The sequence below is a fragment of the Styela clava genome, chromosome 13 (assembly GCF_964204865.1).
Source record: "Styela clava chromosome 13, kaStyClav1.hap1.2, whole genome shotgun sequence".
Taxonomy (NCBI): Eukaryota; Metazoa; Chordata; class Ascidiacea; order Stolidobranchia; family Styelidae; genus Styela; species Styela clava.
In genome coordinates, this window is record NC_135262.1 from 8,677,314 (window position 1) to 8,696,387 (window position 19,074).

Below are 19,074 nucleotides of genomic sequence, written 5' to 3' on the forward strand. Positions count from 1 at the left end.
GGAACCACTGATCCAATTAAACTTAACGCCAATAAGATGATATAATTTAGCAAATATGGTGAAATGTGCAGAAAGAGAATTGACCTAATAATCGTAAGCTAATTCTGGTTTAATAATCGTTCAATTCAACTCTATCAACGATTTTCTTTTACAAAATAACACTGCCGCACCGGCTAGTCGAGCCTATTTGGTAATTCTTAACTCTGGTATGCTAATGTATCTGGAATATTTCGATTACCGTGTCATGGTTTCAAAACAGTAGCTAGCAGAATAGAGAATTCCAGATAAAGATTATATAATTCATGAAGTGGAGGCTAGACTTTTTGTATTAAACCGGAAAGATTCGTTGCGAGGGTTTATAATCAGTAGTATATACATAAAGTTAAAAAATATTTTATCATTAATATTTAAATAGCATGTATAAATATATTTATATCGTTTAACATTTTTATTTCATTTTACCAATTTTAGTTTCGGTTTTTCACTACTATTGTCAATTTAATAAATCCAATCCGGATATTCAAATATATTATCATACCACCACATTCGCATACTTTACTGGAAATAATGTCATGGAGAAGTGACGCCCGTTGGTAAGACCGCTGTTTAGTTTGAGAATCACCAAGCTGAAGTTATTTTTCTTGTTGGCTTTACCTTCGGGAGTAATATAAGAAATCAAAATGGTAAGTTTTATTTCATTTATTTTTTGTCGTGAGTTGGAACATCATACAGCCATATTTGTATTCCAGCCGTTTCATATTTATTTCATTGAATTTCGAGACCAAAGACAATTTTTGAAATCTTGCAAAAAATTTGAAAAAATGACAAAGAAATAACACTTTTTTTTAACTGGTTTTTCAATAAAAGTTTAAAGCTAACTTATATTCAATAAAGTATTTGATCAGAAGTAAGAAGAGTTTGCATGTTGTTTGTCCGTTTGTTGTTGTTTTGTTTCTTTCAGAGTGACCGAAATAAAATTGATTGATTGACAATCGAAATCACCTCATTAGTTTCTTCTTTTTGTCATAATCTGTGAGCTTGTTATCATCATAATTTTGTAATTTTTTTTCAGCTTCTCTCAAGACAAAAACCTGCAGTCGGACCTCAGGGTTCTACTCCAGAAAAAGAGAAAAATAAAAGACAAATGCCCAAAGTTGAAGATTTGCTTGAGAAGAGAGATTATACGGGAGCTATAACATTGCTAGAGGTGGTTTATTCTTTCATGTTACAAATGTAAAACTAACAGGCTTAGGTTCCATGCAAAATATCCATATTTCAGTGCGGCACTATTCTTCAATTCCATGAATAAACCCCACATTAAAAGACATCAATTATAACAGTGAATGCAAACCCCTCTTATCGAGACTTCATATCAACAATAATGGGAAAACCGGCGCTGTGCAATAAACTAAGAGGAAAAGCAATCTAAAAGTTTCATCATTGGAATCCCCTAAAAAAATAATCCGTTTTAATGAAGGAAAAAATTTTACTGTAACATTTGTAGTCACATATCAACGCGAGTTGCCACCCTATATAGTTAACCAGTGAACCACTCTGCAACAGCAATGAGTCTATCAAGCTTTTCTCACATAATAATCCTCTACAGGATTTGAACTCACGCAGGGTAATCAGAGTTACAATGGCGTAATCCTAACACTAGGCACAATGTGTCAACCACGAAGTCAGTGAAATTTGAATAAAAAATCTTTTTGCAGTAGTAAAAGATTTAAAAAAAAACATTTCGATTAATTATTTAACTTTATAATATGTTATTAAATGATGTATTTTGAATCCAATTAACGCACTAATCTAAAGTGTCTCTTATCTCCATTTCTTATTTTATTTCCAAATTTAGTTTAACAAGCATGCTGGAAAAGCAACAGGTGACACAGACCTGATGATTGGATATTGTTTCTTTCACTTGGGGGAATACAAAAAGGCATATGAAGTAGGAAAATTGTTTTTGTACTATTGTTTTTGTACACTATTGTACTGGTTCACTTTACAATATATTTCAAGCATTTTTTATTGACTGTGGAGTTGGAATTTTGTCATGTTATAATTGACGTAGGTTTTAAAGCTGGTAGCGTATTTTCAAACTAAAACTTGGATTGATTTCAGGGAATATTTTTTAAAACTACATATTCAACATTATTGGAATATAGTTACCGGTAATTTTTATTCCTATTAATGTCAATCAATTTTTTTAAGGGATAAATTTTACGCTAGATTATTATTTCTCCACTAAAACATTTACTCAAACACAATAATTTCAATAAATTGAATTCCTAAATATTACAATTAGAATTTGAAATTTTTTCGATCAATATTGGCTTACAACAGCCATCCATAGGACTGGATTTACATATTCACCCTGAGGGAAAGAAGAGCCGGCCTAATAATATGGCAAACCACGGCCTCTGTTCTGGTTACCAGTCCATGTCAGGTATGGGATTGCCAGTTATTACTTTCAGATGCATTGACTTGATGGTGGAGGATGCTGTAACCGACCAGCGGTTACGTGAACCACCCTACAGCGGTGAGGAGTTCAGCAATCTTTTCGCACATAATTATTCCCTACAGCATAGGTTTCGAACCTGCGAACGGTCGCTGGGTAATCAGAAGTACGATGGCGAGCGTGTTCCTAACGCTTAGCACGGCGCGTCCCACTGCCGAGCCAAGATGAAATACAGAAGTTGAGGGACAGAATTTATTCATATTTCCATCTATATTCATCAACTTATCAATTTTCAGTATTTATTCATCATTCCTGTGTTTAGATATATCTAGCTTTGTCTCAACGACCAGCTGCTGATTCAACAACTTTTCTGAATCTTGGATGTTGTTGTTTTTATCTTGGAATGTATAAAGAAGCACATGAAAACTGTAAAAAAGGTCGATCTTTTTTATATTAATAAAACATATAATTTTATACTCTTATTTTCTATAAAAATTTACTCAGAATGAAGTCGAATAGACTCACTCCTGGCAAATTGATAAAGCATACAATTTTCGAATCCAATGCTAAGCAAGAGGTTTGTGAATGATAAAAAGTAACCATCAATTTTCATTTTTTTTCAGCTGACAAAAGTCCATTACAAAACAGACTGTTATTTCATCTTTCACATAAGGTAATATAGTTCTCTTTCTTCGTGTTTTTTGTAATTCTGATTCTTCCAAAACGAAGAGTTCATTACTTTTCAGTGACTGTGTATTTTAGGCCTTGTTTGGTGCAAATGTGTGAAACACATTTAAGGGCTATTCCAAGTGACTCTATGGGACGATTCCAGAAATTTTGCATGTCGTTGGATGTAATATATTTTTGCATTTCTGGCTACACGTTTTGTGTCATTGTCCAATCAATTGCTCCAATCCATGCCAATAATGTGCATATTGTATGTGACACTACAGCCGTGACACTATGGGACATTTTTTCACTTTGGAACGGCCTCTATTATCTTTCATAATTCTGGTAATAATAGGTAATAGGTGAACCCATGTCCCGCAGCACTGCAAAAATAACTGTACCAGGAAATCAAACACTTCTGTTAGTCAATTATATCAAAATTTCTACATTCCAGGCCACTTAGTGTAAATCATCAAAAACCTGGGTGAAATTTTACCTTTTTCGGTGAAATGAATGCAGTCCATTAAAATTCAGTTTTTTTTTATATAAAAAGTACAAAACAATTACTTTCACTGCACTTTTAAAAAAAATTGATGGAATTCAACATTTGCTTGGAATGACCCATAAACATATAAAAAATGAAATTGACCTTTGATCACATTTGAGATGCCAATGTTGAAATTTAATAAAATTTTTGATATATGAAGAAATTTTCAGTTTTTGATAACCAGTGGGATTATTCCTTAAGTATTCAATTATTTATTAAAAATTTGTTTCTGAAAAATATCTTTTACTTCCCGTTCTTAAACTTCTTAGAATCAGAATTTTTTGCATTCATAAATATTTTTATCACTGAAAACTGTTATTTTTAGTTTAATGATGAAAAACAATTGATGTCTTTTCATAAACAATTGCAAGATCATGTAGAAGACCAACTGAGTCTTGCATCCATTCACTACATGCGCTCGCACTACCAGGAAGCGATCGAAATTTACAAACGTCTTCTGTTAGAAAATAGGTTTGATTTTGAGCTCTGGATTTTTTTCGTAGTAATATCAAGTAATATCAGGAAATTCATTGTGAATGATAAAATATGCATTACATGTATGAATGAATCTTAATTTTGCATCGTATATTAACAGAATCTATGTATACTATCAAAATAATTATTAACAAACATTTCCCTATTTCTAGTTCAAATGAATCTATTGTCAGATTTTAGGTTATATATTGGTCTGAGTGAGTCGTAGATCATAGAACAAGATAAAGTTGTATCCAGTTGAGATCAGTATATTTGTTTATGTGCTATTGTAGTTCAATTAGTAATGGTTTGGAATCTAGAATCTAAACGATAAATGATAGATATAAAGTTTTCAATAGAAAAGTTTGGTAGTGCCAGTGCATGTGATGGAAGTAGAGTATAAGAATTATGTTATAAAATATAAAATTTTGCAATATATTTGATTTCAGTAGATTTTTACAGCGTTATATGAATCTTAATTAACATTTGGTAGCTTTATTCAGTAGGCATATGGCCATGCCCTACATACACGTTGGTAGATGGTGCAGATTTTATAAACCAGTCTAGCTAACTGAAAAAGGAAAGTAAAAACAGGGCAACAAAAGTATGAGTCAGTGAGGAAAATGAGTCCCCAGAAAAATCAAAAAGTAGCTAAATCTTTTTGGCTTATTATATTCAGGGCTCTCTAGTACCCAGCAGGAAAATTTTGACTCTAGCTCTGAACTAGAACCGAGAAAAAAACTTGATAACAGATATATAAAACTTGAAAATTTTGATAACAGATATTGCTTAATTTGCTTGCTTTCTCAATTTTTTGGTTGGAAAGTTTAACTTTGAACATCGCTATAAATATTTGAAACTCTTCAAAGAATTCAAAATGTTTTCTGGGAGTTTGAAATGACGACTCCAATATTAATAGAAAAATTTAGAACTTCAGATTCCACCTCCACATTCAGATTGTAATGAAAAAATAGACTGATTGAAAGAAAGTACGAGTTTTAACATTCTTGAAAATTACAAGAAAAAAGTTTTTATTGCAGAATTTTGATTGTAATCAGCTTTAGAATAATGATTTAAAAATTAGCGTAAGATAATTTTGAATCTTAGTTTTAGTTTCTATTTGATCTTTAGTTTGGAGATGAGTTTGAGTTATTGACGCATCATTCTAAATTTGAAGATTGTTTATTGGATCAATTATGCCTTGCCAGTTTACATTATATGAGAGGACATTATCACGAGGCAGTTAGAATATATAAGGAATCTATTGCAGAAGATAGCAAGAGGTGAGAATAGGACACATAATAATATACAAATAGTCTTTTTTTTTAAATATGGCACTATATTTCTATTATATTTTGATTATTATATTTTCATGATGACGGTTAAATTTTAAAGTTGGTTTCATATTATTTATTGTATGAGACATTGTTGGTACCAAATCACACAAAAATTTCTTTAAAAGAATATTGGTACTGCCAGTAAATCTTAAATCGAAATGACTCTTTCACTTATGATAAGATTGTTTCCCTGGCCTGGTGTTCCGGTAGATTTAAGTCAAGATGACAATTTTTGTTCAAGTTTTTTCTTCTTATAGTGTAGTGTAGTAATTTTATATTCTTCTAATCCAGGGAATTTCTGGCATTGAATGTGTATGTTGCTCTGTGTTATTACAAACTGGACTACTATGACGTGTCACAGGTAATTTTTTTTTTTTCTTGAATTTCCTGTGTAATTTTTGGGGGATAAAATTTAGGGTCTCATAATATCTAATAAATTTTCATTCTTTTAATTAAAAAAATAGCAATTTTTTTTAAATCATTTGTGATTTTTATCAAATTTTATGAAGCGGCTCAAGATAACATTTCATTACAGTGATTCCCAAATCCTGGTCCACGGACCGATTTCGGCCCATGTAACAATTTGATATGGCCCACGAACCATTTTTATGTCATTATCACAGTTGAGGCGCCTTAATATTATTAACAATTCAATTATACATGTATCTTAATAATACGTAAAGGTAATTTGATTACCGTACATACGGAATGCGCCCTTGTGGGCTGTCCTGCGAATAGCCTATTCTTTCCGCTTCTAATTTTGGCCCCTGGTAAATAAACTTTGGGAATCACTGCTTTATAATATCCAAAATTGGAAACAAAATATGCAAGAAAAAAATAATTTATGTCAGTTCACCATAAACCAATTTCTCTTTATATTTACAATTACAATTATTTATAACTACCATTAATTTAACTTTTTTCAGGAAGTATTAGCTGTATATCTACAACATTTTCCAGACAGTGCTATTGCATTGAACTTGAAAGCTTGTAATCATTTTCGCTTATATAATGGTAAAGCAGCTGAGACCGAACTGAAAAATTTGCAAGAAATGGCATCATCTAGTTTTACTTTTGCTAGTGAACTGATCAAACATAACTTGGTGAGTTGTTACTCTTTCATAAGAATATACATTATTTATATGAGATAGAATAGGCATTTTATATTTAGCGTGGTAAAAGAAAAGCCATTAGGATAAATTTATCATAAGGCATGCCACATACTCTCATGTCTGGTATGTGAATAATTAGTCAGTCAATACCTAATCATATGGTTTTATTATGATATATACCGTATACTATGCAGGTTGTATTCCGTGGTGGAGAAGGAGCACTTCAAACATTACCTCCACTTATTGATGTAATGACAGAAGCGAGGTTGAATCTTGTTATTTATTATTTAAAACAAGGTAAGTTATATAAAAATAAAATATATTTTCTGACCGGTAATTATTTGAAATATCACTATTATTTGACACAATTTCAGATGATATTCTTGAAGCTTTCAATCTCATCAAAGAAATTGATCCATCTACTCCGCAAGAATATATATTGAAAGGAGTCGTCAATGCTGCTTTGGGGCAGGAACAAGGATCTGTATGTCCGTTTATTCATTTTGTATTAGTGTATGAATAGCATAAATTCAAGGCTTCAAGGTGTTATTAAACTGTTAAGTGATCTTGGATCTTCATCGTTAAAGACTGGAGTTATTTAGGATCTCAGAACTGATTGCATCATATATTACATTTTTAGAAGTTATAGATTTCGAATCCAATATGCGGATAATTATGTGTGAGAGGATTTCCGGACTCCTCGCCTTTGTAGAATGTCCATCCATCTGAAACAAATACCTGGCAAACTAATCCCATACCTGACATTAACTGGTTGCCGGATAGGAGAGCGTCCGTGGCTTGACTTATGATTAAGCCTTCTTATCACCTTTCTTCTCCTCGGGATAAATATGAAAATCGATCCCATCCTAGATAAGTTAGATAGATAGTTTATTTCGAAGTCCATGCTTCGAAAATTTAGAACACACCAGATTAAAAAATTAGGAAAGTCGCCAAATCATACAATACAAGTAGAAAAACTTCAACCTTGTGAGCATTGTGTTAATTTATGCCTGTGTTATACATGCCATAGCACACAAACAATGAAGTGATACAGCTATCGGCTTCTATTAGTCAAGTAGCCTTCTTATTAACTCTTGGCTATTTTGTCACTCAGTATGAGGTTATTCTAGTGGAATTGGGAATGGCTGGATTTTCAAACCACAGCGAAATACATTTGACAACTTACTTATTTATTGCACTGTCTCAGTATGAATGGAAATTCAATGTTCTATATGATTTAGCAGCCTATTAAGTATTAATCAGTAATTTTTATTTATTTTCTAGCGAGAACATTTAAAAATTGCTCAGCAATATTTTCAACTTGTAGGAGGTTCAGCAAGTGAATGCGGTAAGTATTTCTTCATCATGGCATGTTTCTTGGAAACTATATGGGAGTTCAACTTCCAGCTGAAGCAAAATTTGACTCCAGTAATATTTTGAACTAATTATAATCCAGACTTCAGCATTTTACCAAGAAAAGCGTTATCGCTGAATTATTCGCATTTCTAGAGACTTTGTTTGGGGATATCTTACCGTAATTATAATAATGAATAAAATTTTTGTCTGGGCAGACGACATGATTCAATTTTATTCTATTTCTGTTTCAGACACTATACCAGGAAGACAATGTATGGCTTCTTGTTTCTTCTTGTTGAAGCAGTTTGACGATGTTCTTATCTATCTTAACTCTGTCAAGGTAGATTTTTGAGATTTATTCTGAAATTTACTTAATTCACTGTACCATCCAGAATCTAGTTTATAAAAGGGGAAAAAACAAGATAACACATTCAGTTTAGAGTTCTGTTTGGAGAAACTACTACTTTGTAAGATGAGGAAAATACTCATAATTTCTGGGATTACCAATTTTAAAACAAGTATCTCAGCAATTCTGTTGTAATCAAGTTATTTAACTTAGTCAACTTGAACTTAGACAGTCAACTGAAAAAGCAACATTGTTCAACAATAAGTCTTTTCAATATGTTTTTAATGACGATCCTTGTAATCCTACATTTTGAGTATTTACGATTTTTAAATGATTCTCATTGAGTGTAGTTAAAATTATTGTAATTTGAAATTTTCAGAGCTACTTCTATAGTGACGATTGCTTCAATTTTAATTACGCCCAAGCAAAAGCTGCTTCAGGCAATTACAAAGAAGCAGAAGAGGTATGTTCATTGTATCTAATTTTAAGGCCTATTTTGTACCATAAAATCTTTCTGTGCAATTTGCTTAAGTTGCATTTTGTATTACATGCTATAAATCTTGTGTATAATTATATTTGATTGTTTATTTGTACATGTCTAATAATTTTACTACAGCCTGTTATACCTTGTACTGATTTTACTTTTGATTGCACACTTTATTATGCTTATCAGTTTTAATGAATGTTTTGATTGTTACTTTTCAGATCTTTCTTCTGATTCAAAATGAAAGAATACGAAATGATTACGTTTACCTCAGCTGGTTAGCCAGATGCTGTAAGTTTGAATTTATTTTGTAGAACTGTATAACAATGGATTTATACCTTACCATTATGAGATATTTGATTATCATTTTGGGAGTATCTTTGTTTACTATTTTTTTTTCATAATAACTGGAACCTGGCAAAATTTCCATTTTCTTTCATGCTATTTGATGAATGCCTTCGAGAAATACAAAAACTAATTTGTTTGTGTTAGTTCTTCTAGCAAGGACGCTATATCTTAAATATAGATGACTGACTATTTTAACTTGAATGCGTTTTGCTGCACACTAACGGAAATGTATTTTCATAATTTTTCATTTGACCAGGTCAGGCAGAATGTGCGGCATAATGCCTGTCTGAAGGAGTCAACAAAACAATACTGAAATTAGGGTAATGTGCAGCAAAACTCGTCAATCGTGTATCTGCGGTGTGTCTATTGACGTAACTACAAATTTATGTCCTAAATACTAATCTAATTTCTACTTTTTCTTATACCAAATTCAGATATCATGAACAAGAAAGCAAGACTTGCTTGGGAGTTATATTTGAAGATGGATACTTCTGGAGAATCTTTTAGCATTCTGCAACTCATTGCTAATGATTGTTACAAGGTATAGTAAATATATTTTAAAAAAGTATAAAAAATATCATAATGTTGGCCCAAGACAATGACAAAGATTTGTGACTTTTATGATTACGATCAAAACAAAGGAACCAAGATTTTCCAAGCAAATTAGACGAATTGTTCATATTTCAAAATACGGCCTCTCGCTCGTTTGCGAGTTCGTGTCCAGGATACAAACCTGCCCATGCAGGGTAATTAGAAGTGTGATAGCAAGTTTATTCCTACCCCTTGGCATGATGTGCCAACTGCCAAGCCCAACGAAAATTACATAAAATCTGAGTCTAACCCAAAAATTATGCTACTATGTTGAAATAATTTGCTTAAAGTTTCAAGTAATTTAGCATTATTTGATTGATAACTTCTCTGCTACTATTGGCACAATGTTCACTTACTTGCAAGTTGCAACCTTACTCTTGGGCAATTTTTGTCACTAATGAATGAGTCAGGTTAGGACTTTCATCTCGAGGGAGAGTAAAATTGATAAGACAGCGTCCAGTTACCAGTCACAAAAATATGGTTGTTAACCAGTTATTGGTTTCATGTGCATCGAATTTCATTGAGCAAAACCGATAGATATGTTGTTAGGGACAACTGTTATTCATCTTTCATACAGATGGGACAATTCTATTATGCTGCAAAAGCTTTTGACGTCTTGGAGAGATTGGATCCGAACCCAGAGTATTGGGAAGGAAAACGTGGAGCTTGTGTTGGAATTTTTCAAATGATATTGGCTGGACATGAACCAAGGTTACTTTAATACTTTCGCTATTATTTAATTATTTCTAGATATTTAGTAGTTTCCTATTTCCCTTATATTACCGATGTGTCACAAAATTATTGAATGTCATGCCTGAAACCCTATATATGTTGCATTCTTGGTTCAAATAGCGCAAGTCTCCTTGTTGCAAATTATCTTTTATTCTTTGTAATGGAATCGAGTAATTTCATAATTCATGGTTTAAGTTTAATAGAGTTATTGCTCTCTCAAAACTTTTTGTGTTATGTAATTCAACAATCCAAATAAACCATATATGTCTGGTAAACTATTCTCAATATACACGTGGGACTGACTGACAACATCAAGTTATCTTGTGGCAACTAATTCTTTTATCCTCCAAAAGTATACAATATCTTTTTAACTTCAGAGAAACACTTCGTGAAATCCTCATGCTTCTTCGTAACACAACAAACCCTCAAGTGGAGTACATTGTGAGAACGATTAAAAAGTGGGGGAAAGAACAACGACTCAACATGCAATAAATTCGTCTGAGTGTATATATCGGATCATCGGCATTTCCAATAAAAAATTGTAGTAGTAGTCTCCCTTCCGCAGGATGTACTATTTTTTAATTGACTGAGCACAGTTCAAAAATATTAATAGCGGTGCTGTTAATTTTGTGTCATTGTATGTAGTATATTTGTTTAGTTCTTTTTTCTTGTGTATTATATTTTTCTACTCAATAAAATATAAAGCTATTTGTTTTATTATATTAGCATATGGAGAATGTTGGAAGTAATATTAGGAGTTGGTAACGTTCTAAGTTTGTGAACATCAATAAAAGAAATCTTCCTCTGGAATATACTGTGAAAACGAGGAGTCCTATCACGCAAAACATGCAAATCTATATGATTTAACTATCTCCCAATACTGGAACTGTTTGACTGACACTTCTCCAGCCTATTAGATAAACTGTTTGTTGTTGAGCGACAGCACGACCTACTTTTTAGTGGAGCTTCGGATAGGCTTCACATATTTATCACGGGGAGAGGAAAACCGAGGAGACGGCTTATTACATAGCGAAATGTCAAACGAGCTGCGCTTAGGAAATTGTCAATGTTTGGGTCAACATACGTCTGCGAATCTGTGATTTCTACCCTAAACACGTGAAATCAAAGCATTGATCTTTCCTGGCTGACACCCATGTGTAAGAACTGCTCCGATTAGCCACAACGACATACAAGCCAAATTTAAAGAGGATTGTTTAATCCAAGGAATGCCAGAAGTCCCACTAAGTACCGTAGCATGCATAAAAATAAATGGCTTGTAAATTTTTGTCATAATCATGTTGGTTAGTGACATTCACAAAAATTAGCATTAAAACAGAGCTGAATACAGTTTATATCTGTTGTTCTTGCGTGTTCTTGTTTATAATGTTGCTCTTCTCGTGAATAAAGTACGAAATGCGGCTCTTGGTCTCTGACCGTTTGGCCACCCCTGCTGTCTCACCCAACTATCCCCGCTTGGGATCCGAACCTGCGAATTCACGCAGAGTAATCAGAGGTGCGGTGGCGAACGTATTCCTAACCCTTCGAGGCCCGATATTCCGCAAATATTTTAATGCTTCTATCTGAATCATATCGCGTAATATCAACATGAGCAAAGCCCATCCGCTGGAATTAAAGAAGTTTATGGATGAAAGATTGGATTTAAAGTTAAATGGTGGACGATCTGTTACGGGTACATTGCGAGGTTTTGATCCTTTTATGAATCTAGTCGTGGATGATGGAACAGAACGTAGAAAAGATGGAACCATTGCACCTGTTGGAATGGCTGAATGGTGGTCGTTCGCGGAAATTCGATAATAATATTGGGAGCATTGGAACGGATACAATGATTTTAAACTGAACTAACCGAAAACGACAAAGGAACCCAATACCCTAATCCATGATTTGTGCGTAGACTGCTATGGAACATCCAATCTATTTACCAAGCTTGTTTTTTAGTAAAAAAAATTTGTCACTGTGTTATTTTTGCAACGTAATTGAACTAGGCCTACAGCCTCACCATTTTTCGTCAGCGAGTGTTCTTTAATCCATATATCTGTAGGAAAAGCTCATACACGTCTCACATTTTAATTTATAAGATATTGCCCGATGTCACATCGTGTTTTTGTTTTATTGTGTTTTGCCTGTTTTGGAGGGACTGGCACGTACTTGTACGTACTTAACTTTTTTATTAAGTTATGCCCGTCCTCCAGGTCCTCTGTATTTTGTTTGTTCCTTTGTTGTTGTTTTGTTATTATCAGAGTGACAAAATAAATTGATTGATTGATTGAGATGCAGGCTCGGCGATTAGCACGCCACGTTAGTGTCAAAAACACGGCTGCCTTCGCGCCTTTGATTATCCTTCTCAGATTTGAATTCCGCTGGAAAAAATTTTGTGCGAGAATATTGAACTTCTCATCGTCGTAGGGACCCGACATGCAGTGGCGTGCCTAGAGGGAGGGCGAAGGGGGCAATCGCCCCGGGCAGCACATTGTAGGGAGGCAGCAGAACCAAGCTGTAAGGTTTGCGTTATTACACGTGCTCTTCTAGATGTGTTCTTATTTAATTAGAAGCTAACATTATGTGTTCTGTGGTGATGGTTATTCAACAAGGGTTGTTTCCCCGACCCTGGACCCCAGGAAAATTTTCCTATATTTTACAATTGCGAATTCAGCCCACAGGTGTCGCTGACTCGATGACTGTCACAGTCTTTCGCGACTCCTTATCTATTGCTATGAATCTCTCACTTGTATGAATTCTGATGTGTATATTTAATTTTTTACGATTGTCATTATACACGTTTGTCAATTTTTCGTGCTTTAAATTTTGTGTTAATTCTTGCATGATAGAAATAAATTATCTGAATCTGAATCTGAATTGCAACATTTTTGATGCTCATTTTAATAAAAAAAACGTTTCTTTTTTATTCGACCTTTATTGAATTTATTCTCGTGTATAACGACATCTATATTCTGTTTATCACCCAAATTATTTTAGAAGATAGATATGAGGGGCAGCATTATCAAAAACTCGCCCCGGGCAGCAGACTAGTTTGGCCCTGCCGACATGGACTGGGTACCAAACAACAGGCCGTGGTACGCCATATGATTAAGCTGTATTGTCGTTTTTTCCCCCCCAAGACTATCTTGCCACTGCTTTGACAGTTAATCCTTGTTGAATTGCGTCAAATTCCCCCGCGGCCCGCCATCTTCTCGATAATTCCGGCGCTCAGCTTCCGCCGTACCACGTGAGTTGGAAATGTGAATTAATTGCCATTTTTATTAGAATGATCACATATTTCTGGGAATGGTGCATAGCTTATTGCTGTAGTACGTAAGTCATTAGTCAAGGTATATATTTCAGAATAGCTGTCTTGTTCAGTGTAATACCAGTATTTAGCGGTAGTATCCTTGTTTACTCTTAGTTTCATAATATGAAAATTTCAGGTTTATTGCACGAACTGAATTGAAAACAACACACAAATTACGTTAGAGGACTACACTATAACTTGTCAATCGCAATCAGCTACGGCTTTATGGCTTACTTCTGTATAAACCCATGACGTTAGAAAGTTTGCAACGTCTTTATGAGATGGACAAAATCAAAGAAGTCGAGATAAGGTACGTATGGAGGAAGTAAAAGTAATCCTGAAAAAAGGTCTTAAAGATATAGTTGTGTCAGTAACGTGAGGAAGATCAACTATTACCTCTCAGCCATGTCCTTCGCTTGGGTATCGAGTAAATTTGTGTACAGTATGATGTAGTTTCAACACGTACGGTACAGACAGCGCAGTGTACAATTAGTACAACAGTGAATTAAAGGTCCTGCAAATCATATTATAGAATAAATAATTACATAGTTAAACATGCCTAGTTTTCTGGTGGTTTAAAATCAAACGTTTATCTCGAATTACGACGTTACGTGTTCACAGAAAATGTTTGGGACGCCGGTGCTACTGGAGGCAGTGTGTCATTGTTGACTGTGACTGTTGCCAGCCCTGGCTGAGCAGGATATGCAACTGAAAAGAAATGTATAAGATTGGCAAAAACTCACGAAAAAGGGTTAAAGCTGTTTAATAGATCAAAAAGTACACACACTGTAACGATTCACGCGTTTTTGCCACCTGGCACTTTTAAGGAACAGTTGTGTTTTTGAAGTTACCGGGGGAGGGGGGATTATCGCTTTTTGGATGTGTCAATCTGCCGTTAACTGTGAGCCTTACTTTGTCTACTGCGAGTATGCATGGGCAGGGGTAAATGATTTTTAAAACATTTAAAATGTAAAAAATAACAGTTTTCATGCACATATTTGAGATTCTCAGTTAATAACAATAAAAAAATATAGATGTTTTATTTAGCCCTATTAGAGTCAATTAGATTTGGGAGCAATTTGTTTCAAAGTTATATTCATTCACGGTTACTATTTCAATATAAATATAATATTGTGAGTTACTTATCACTATGTAACGAGGTACGATTTTTAAACTCGTTTTTGCGGGCTTGCGTATTATATGATTGCAAGAAATCAAATTTTAAAATAATTTCCAGTTTTCTAAATAAATCGAATATTAAAATAATATATTTATACCTGCTCCTCCGGAGTAAGAAGTCACTGGAATTCCCTGGAAAAGAATAATGCTAATTAAATGAGTTGTTGACAGACCACCAAGTGATTCACAAAGGAACAATGTAAGGATGTACCGATATATTACTATTTATCACATTTATGTAAAAAAGGGAATCCAACAGATTGCTTAGTGCATTTAATTTTAGCCACATAGCATGCTCTTCTCCAAAATGTATTATTTATTGATAGCCAAATTATAATATAAAAAACTGCAGCGAAATGGAGATGATGCCGAGCTAAGTTTTGTGCAAATCTGTCTCGTTCGTCAAATATTATGTGGGGTTGAAAGAGGTAGCATGAATAAAGTGACTGAGATTTGACTCTATAACTGTAAATTGTTTGTTTATTAATTTGTGTGATTTTCCTATGTAGACTTACTGAAGCACGTGGTTTAAGAGCACGTGATATATGCATAATTAAAAGGTTTTGTTTACTCTCCTATTCCTCTTGCAATTAAATATACTGGTTGCAAGTATGGAAAATATAATATCAGCAAACATGACTCGTAACATTTTTACATATAAGATATACAAATTCTTGTTTTTATTTTGTATTAAAGCCGCAATATTTATTGTTGTCGACAACTAATATATAAAAAATTTGTGTCTTCAGATAACACTTAAAAAGGGAGTGGGAAATACCCTAGTATATCTTCAATTAAAAGTGTTTGGTAGTGACAGCACAAAACTAGAAAACGTCACTACTTTTTTCAATATATATGAACAGTCAGTAAAAGAGATTACTCTACATACAAATTACCTGTAAAGAAACAGGTCCTCTTCTACAGCAAACACAACAGCTCAAAGCAAGAGAGGCATAGATTGCAGCCATGCTGAATAGCGTCATGAGAGCCATGTAAAATAGAAGAAAGACAACACCTATTCCAACGTAATATCCATCCGCTAGAATAATGCATGCAACAACAAATCCGTAAAAACAGGCAAGTGTGGAAAGAATCGACAGAACAAGATTTACAACAGCCTGGAGTATATAGAGAGGGAAACTTCAGAAGGTGTAAACATTAATTTCAAATTTGATGTCAAAGTCCACTTTTATAATGTAGTAGAAATAATCTAATATATATTTTATCTCGCCCAATGTATGGACCAATGCCAAATGTGATTTTGTTATTTATGCTTTTTTCAGAATGAAATGAATACTTACGAGCCATTTAGTTGGTCTAATAGCCATAGTTATCAAAAAAGCTCCAGAGATAATAGGCTGAAACGGTAAATAATATATAAGATATAGTTAGACTTATTTAAATTTAGTGTTCATTTCATATTTTTCGCTCCGAGTGAGGGTTTTAATAAACTCTATCCACTAGACATGTGGTTTGACTTAGCTATGTTTAATTGCAATGCTAACATAGTTGGACACGGGATGTGGGACCGAAGTCTGATTTTGACATGTTTTCACCGAAAGTTACTAGTAGTCGAAATGCTTAGTTCGCCGAAGTCATAATTTACGAGAAGTCTAAGTTTTTTTTTAATCTGATGTCGGAGTCGATTGAGAAGTTCCCCCGATTTCACACAACTGGTTTGAGCTACAGTGCTATTCACCACAATGTCATCGTTCCTCATGAGTCACGACGTTATTTCATTTGTTTAGTAATTCTTAACAACAACGTCACAAAATAGATTGTCTTGGTAAAATTTGAACTGCTTTTTTGAATCCTAAAAATAATCTCAATAGTTGGTTCCTGCTCACCTCTGACGCAACAACGGCAAAGGCAGGGACAGCGATGGCAGCTAGGATCACACCAATTCCACATATTACCACTTGTGATATCTGGAAAGAAATAACAAAAACGTGACGGCTTGAATTTTTCCACACTTATGCTAAATTTAGACGTTCATTTGATGTTCAATCTCGCTCTTTATTTCGTTTGTTCAGTGTACCGCAGTCACGTGAACATACTAAATTTAATATCCAAATATGGTATCGGTATGTTGGTGTATCTGATTAGCAAGGAAGGAATGTTACTTGGATGTTCTGCCCCGAATTCCATTAAAGGTCCACTTAAAGAACAAAATATATACATAAAAAAATGAATTTCTCAAGAATTAAAACATTTGTGCAGAGTAATGATATTCTATATTGTGATTTTTATTTTACCACACAAATACTCAATATCATCAGTAGAATAACTCGCTTACCCCCAATCCCAGAAATATCGTCTTTCTCCCTTCCAGATAATTTACTATATAGACGTCTTCTTCAAGATTCGCTATCATGCGAGGTGTTAAACGAGAGCTTTCTGTCATATTTATTTATTCCTAGTTGCAGTAATTAGATTTCGAATTTATAAAACTATAGACAAGGCTAATTAGAAACTGTATCCAGCAATAAACTATGGGCAACGATTTATACAGCAAAAATCTTCGTCATTTCTCATAGAAAAAGTAACGTTAACTGGATGCGTGCTATCTCGATTATAAAAAAATATTGCTCGATTGCGAACAAGAATCACTTTCAAAGAAATAATTGGGTTCCACGCATCGTTTTATTTTCTTTCTGCCCATCTCCGCGTTTTAGACACAAAGACCTACAGTTGTCATGCATAAAGCTAAATGGCCTTAGCTGAAACTTATTTCTTGTACGAGCAGAGTTGATGAATAACTAAGTTACTAACAAGAACCCCATCATATAGAATACTTAAATATTTACTTTGCACCTCGTGTCCCATGCACAGAATAATTAAAAACCCGGTAACGAAGATTACTCAATTTATTAAATATTTACTCGCATGACAAGAATACACATCACGAATTTTCATTCTGATGTCTGTACTGATGAAGGAATAAGGGAATGCAACCGTCGTTCCGTGTATTTCCAGTCCGCCAAATATATTCCAATATTTTACCTCAATTGCAAAATTTAAGGCAATGATCGCCTGTCCATATATTTTGTGAGTTTCGATTGCTATTGATGACTCAAACTGGGTCAGAGGTACTACGCCCATTTCAAGCCTCGAACGGCTAAATGCCATCGTCACAGTTTTGGATATTGCTTAAAAAGAATACCCCGATCTCGATGACAAAGCCATTAAATTACTGCAGTTTTTGCACGAAATCTTTTTATCGTTATCTCTCATAAATGCCAAACAGAGAAATCGTGTGGAACTCAACACTCTGCTGCATCTTGCAGAAACTTCATTAGAACTTTGCTCAACTGGCATGATATCAAAAAGACCGCAGGAAGTTTTCTCATCATATTGAATTGTCTGTTTTCGAAATGCATACTTTTGGCGTAATTACATTTGTTTGATTATAATTTTGATATTTTGGATTTAAAAATTTCTACGATATGCAGTAAAAGTGAGTGGCATTGGAAACGCGATGTGCACATACAGTCAAATATGCATATACAACCAACCCGTAAACATATACAGGCAATCACATAAACGCCAATGCCATATTAATATACGCCAATTCAATATATATATATGTACGACCATTCGAGTGATGTACATATACAGCAAATCGATTTTACATACACCAGTGGTAATATGTTGGTAATAGAGTGATACCCTCTATGTCCAATTAGAAAATTGCCGAATTGGTTTCAGTGTGTGGTTGTACTCATTCGTTTGCCAAAAATTCCATATTTGTCGGTTGCGTTTTAAAGATAATTCACATTGCGTTAGAGCATCTTACAACTGGACTTCAAAATTTTAAAGCTGATCAAATCGTAGTCAATTCAAATCGACCGGATTTTTAGCTCAAGTGTAATAAGGTAAAAATTGATATATATATATCTGATTAAACATTTTAGCCATCAGATAAAGCTGAACGTGTAATTTTACGCCTGTATCTTTAATGCGATAACCTTTTAGTTCATTATGATAAACGTAATACGAAAAACAGCACTTTATTCTGGCATTTTCTCCTATCGATTTCCATGCAAATCGTGTTTTAACGCCGCGGGCAATCATACATACATTACACCGCACCGTTGCCATATTGTGTCGTTATGGGCTTATTTTTTGTTTTAT

At 33.9% G+C, this 19,074-nt stretch overlaps 2 protein-coding genes and 1 pseudogene across 3 annotated transcripts; 2 read left to right on the forward strand and 1 right to left on the reverse strand.

Moving 5' to 3' along the window:
• The first annotated feature begins 519 nt into the window (after window positions 1–519).
• On the forward strand, window positions 520–11,170 carry LOC120333142 (intraflagellar transport protein 56-like). 2 transcript variants are annotated; one of them, XM_039400496.2, is made up of 17 exons: window positions 520–683; window positions 1,073–1,207; window positions 1,856–1,948; window positions 2,781–2,895; window positions 3,082–3,131; window positions 5,280–5,431; window positions 5,777–5,846; window positions 6,412–6,588; window positions 6,792–6,894; window positions 6,972–7,081; window positions 7,882–7,945; window positions 8,205–8,293; window positions 8,679–8,762; window positions 9,005–9,074; window positions 9,566–9,672; window positions 10,300–10,433; window positions 10,832–11,170. In XM_039400496.2, exons 1-17 carry the CDS (start codon window positions 681–683, stop codon window positions 10,944–10,946), a joined length of 1,671 nt encoding a protein of 556 aa, XP_039256430.2. In that variant the 5' UTR covers window positions 520–680; the 3' UTR covers window positions 10,947–11,170. The 2 variants fall into 2 exon arrangements, with proteins under 2 accessions (XP_039256430.2, XP_039256431.1); XM_039400497.2 differs by lacking the exon at window positions 5,280–5,431 and adding an exon at window positions 4,000–4,145 and having other exon boundaries at window positions 525–683.
• Window positions 11,171–11,987: 817 nt separating this feature from the next.
• On the forward strand, window positions 11,988–12,697 carry LOC144431421 (putative small nuclear ribonucleoprotein G pseudogene; annotated as a pseudogene).
• A 1,367-nt stretch (window positions 12,698–14,064) lies between these two features.
• LOC120333216 (uncharacterized) lies at window positions 14,065–17,820 on the reverse strand. Its single transcript, XM_039400584.2, has 6 exons — window positions 17,237–17,820; window positions 16,788–16,868; window positions 16,242–16,298; window positions 15,837–16,058; window positions 15,039–15,072; window positions 14,065–14,469 (listed from the first exon to the last, which is right to left on the reverse strand). The coding sequence occupies exons 1-6, from the start codon at window positions 17,342–17,344 to the stop codon at window positions 14,369–14,371; spliced, it is 603 nt and encodes a 200-aa protein (XP_039256518.2). The 5' UTR covers window positions 17,345–17,820; the 3' UTR covers window positions 14,065–14,368.
• Between the last annotated feature and the right edge of the window lie 1,254 nt (window positions 17,821–19,074).

Bases quoted from the DNA above. Each gene is read 5' to 3' on its own strand.
- LOC120333142 (XM_039400496.2), top strand. The intron at 7,946-8,204 runs GTAAGTATTTCT...TTTCTGTTTCAG, and splicing joins AGGTTCAGCAAGTGAATGCG to ACACTATACCAGGAAGACAA. The intron at 9,673-10,299 runs GTATAGTAAATA...TCTTTCATACAG, and splicing joins TTGCTAATGATTGTTACAAG to ATGGGACAATTCTATTATGC.
- LOC120333216 (XM_039400584.2), bottom strand. From the start codon at position 17,344: ATGACAGAAAGCTCTCGTTTAACACCTCGCATGATAGCGAATCTTGAA. The intron at 15,073-15,836 runs GTAATTTGTATG...ATTCTTTTCCAG, and splicing joins GAGGACCTGTTTCTTTACAG to GGAATTCCAGTGACTTCTTA. The intron at 14,470-15,038 runs GTATAAATATAT...ATTTCTTTTCAG, and splicing joins TTCTTACTCCGGAGGAGCAG to TTGCATATCCTGCTCAGCCA.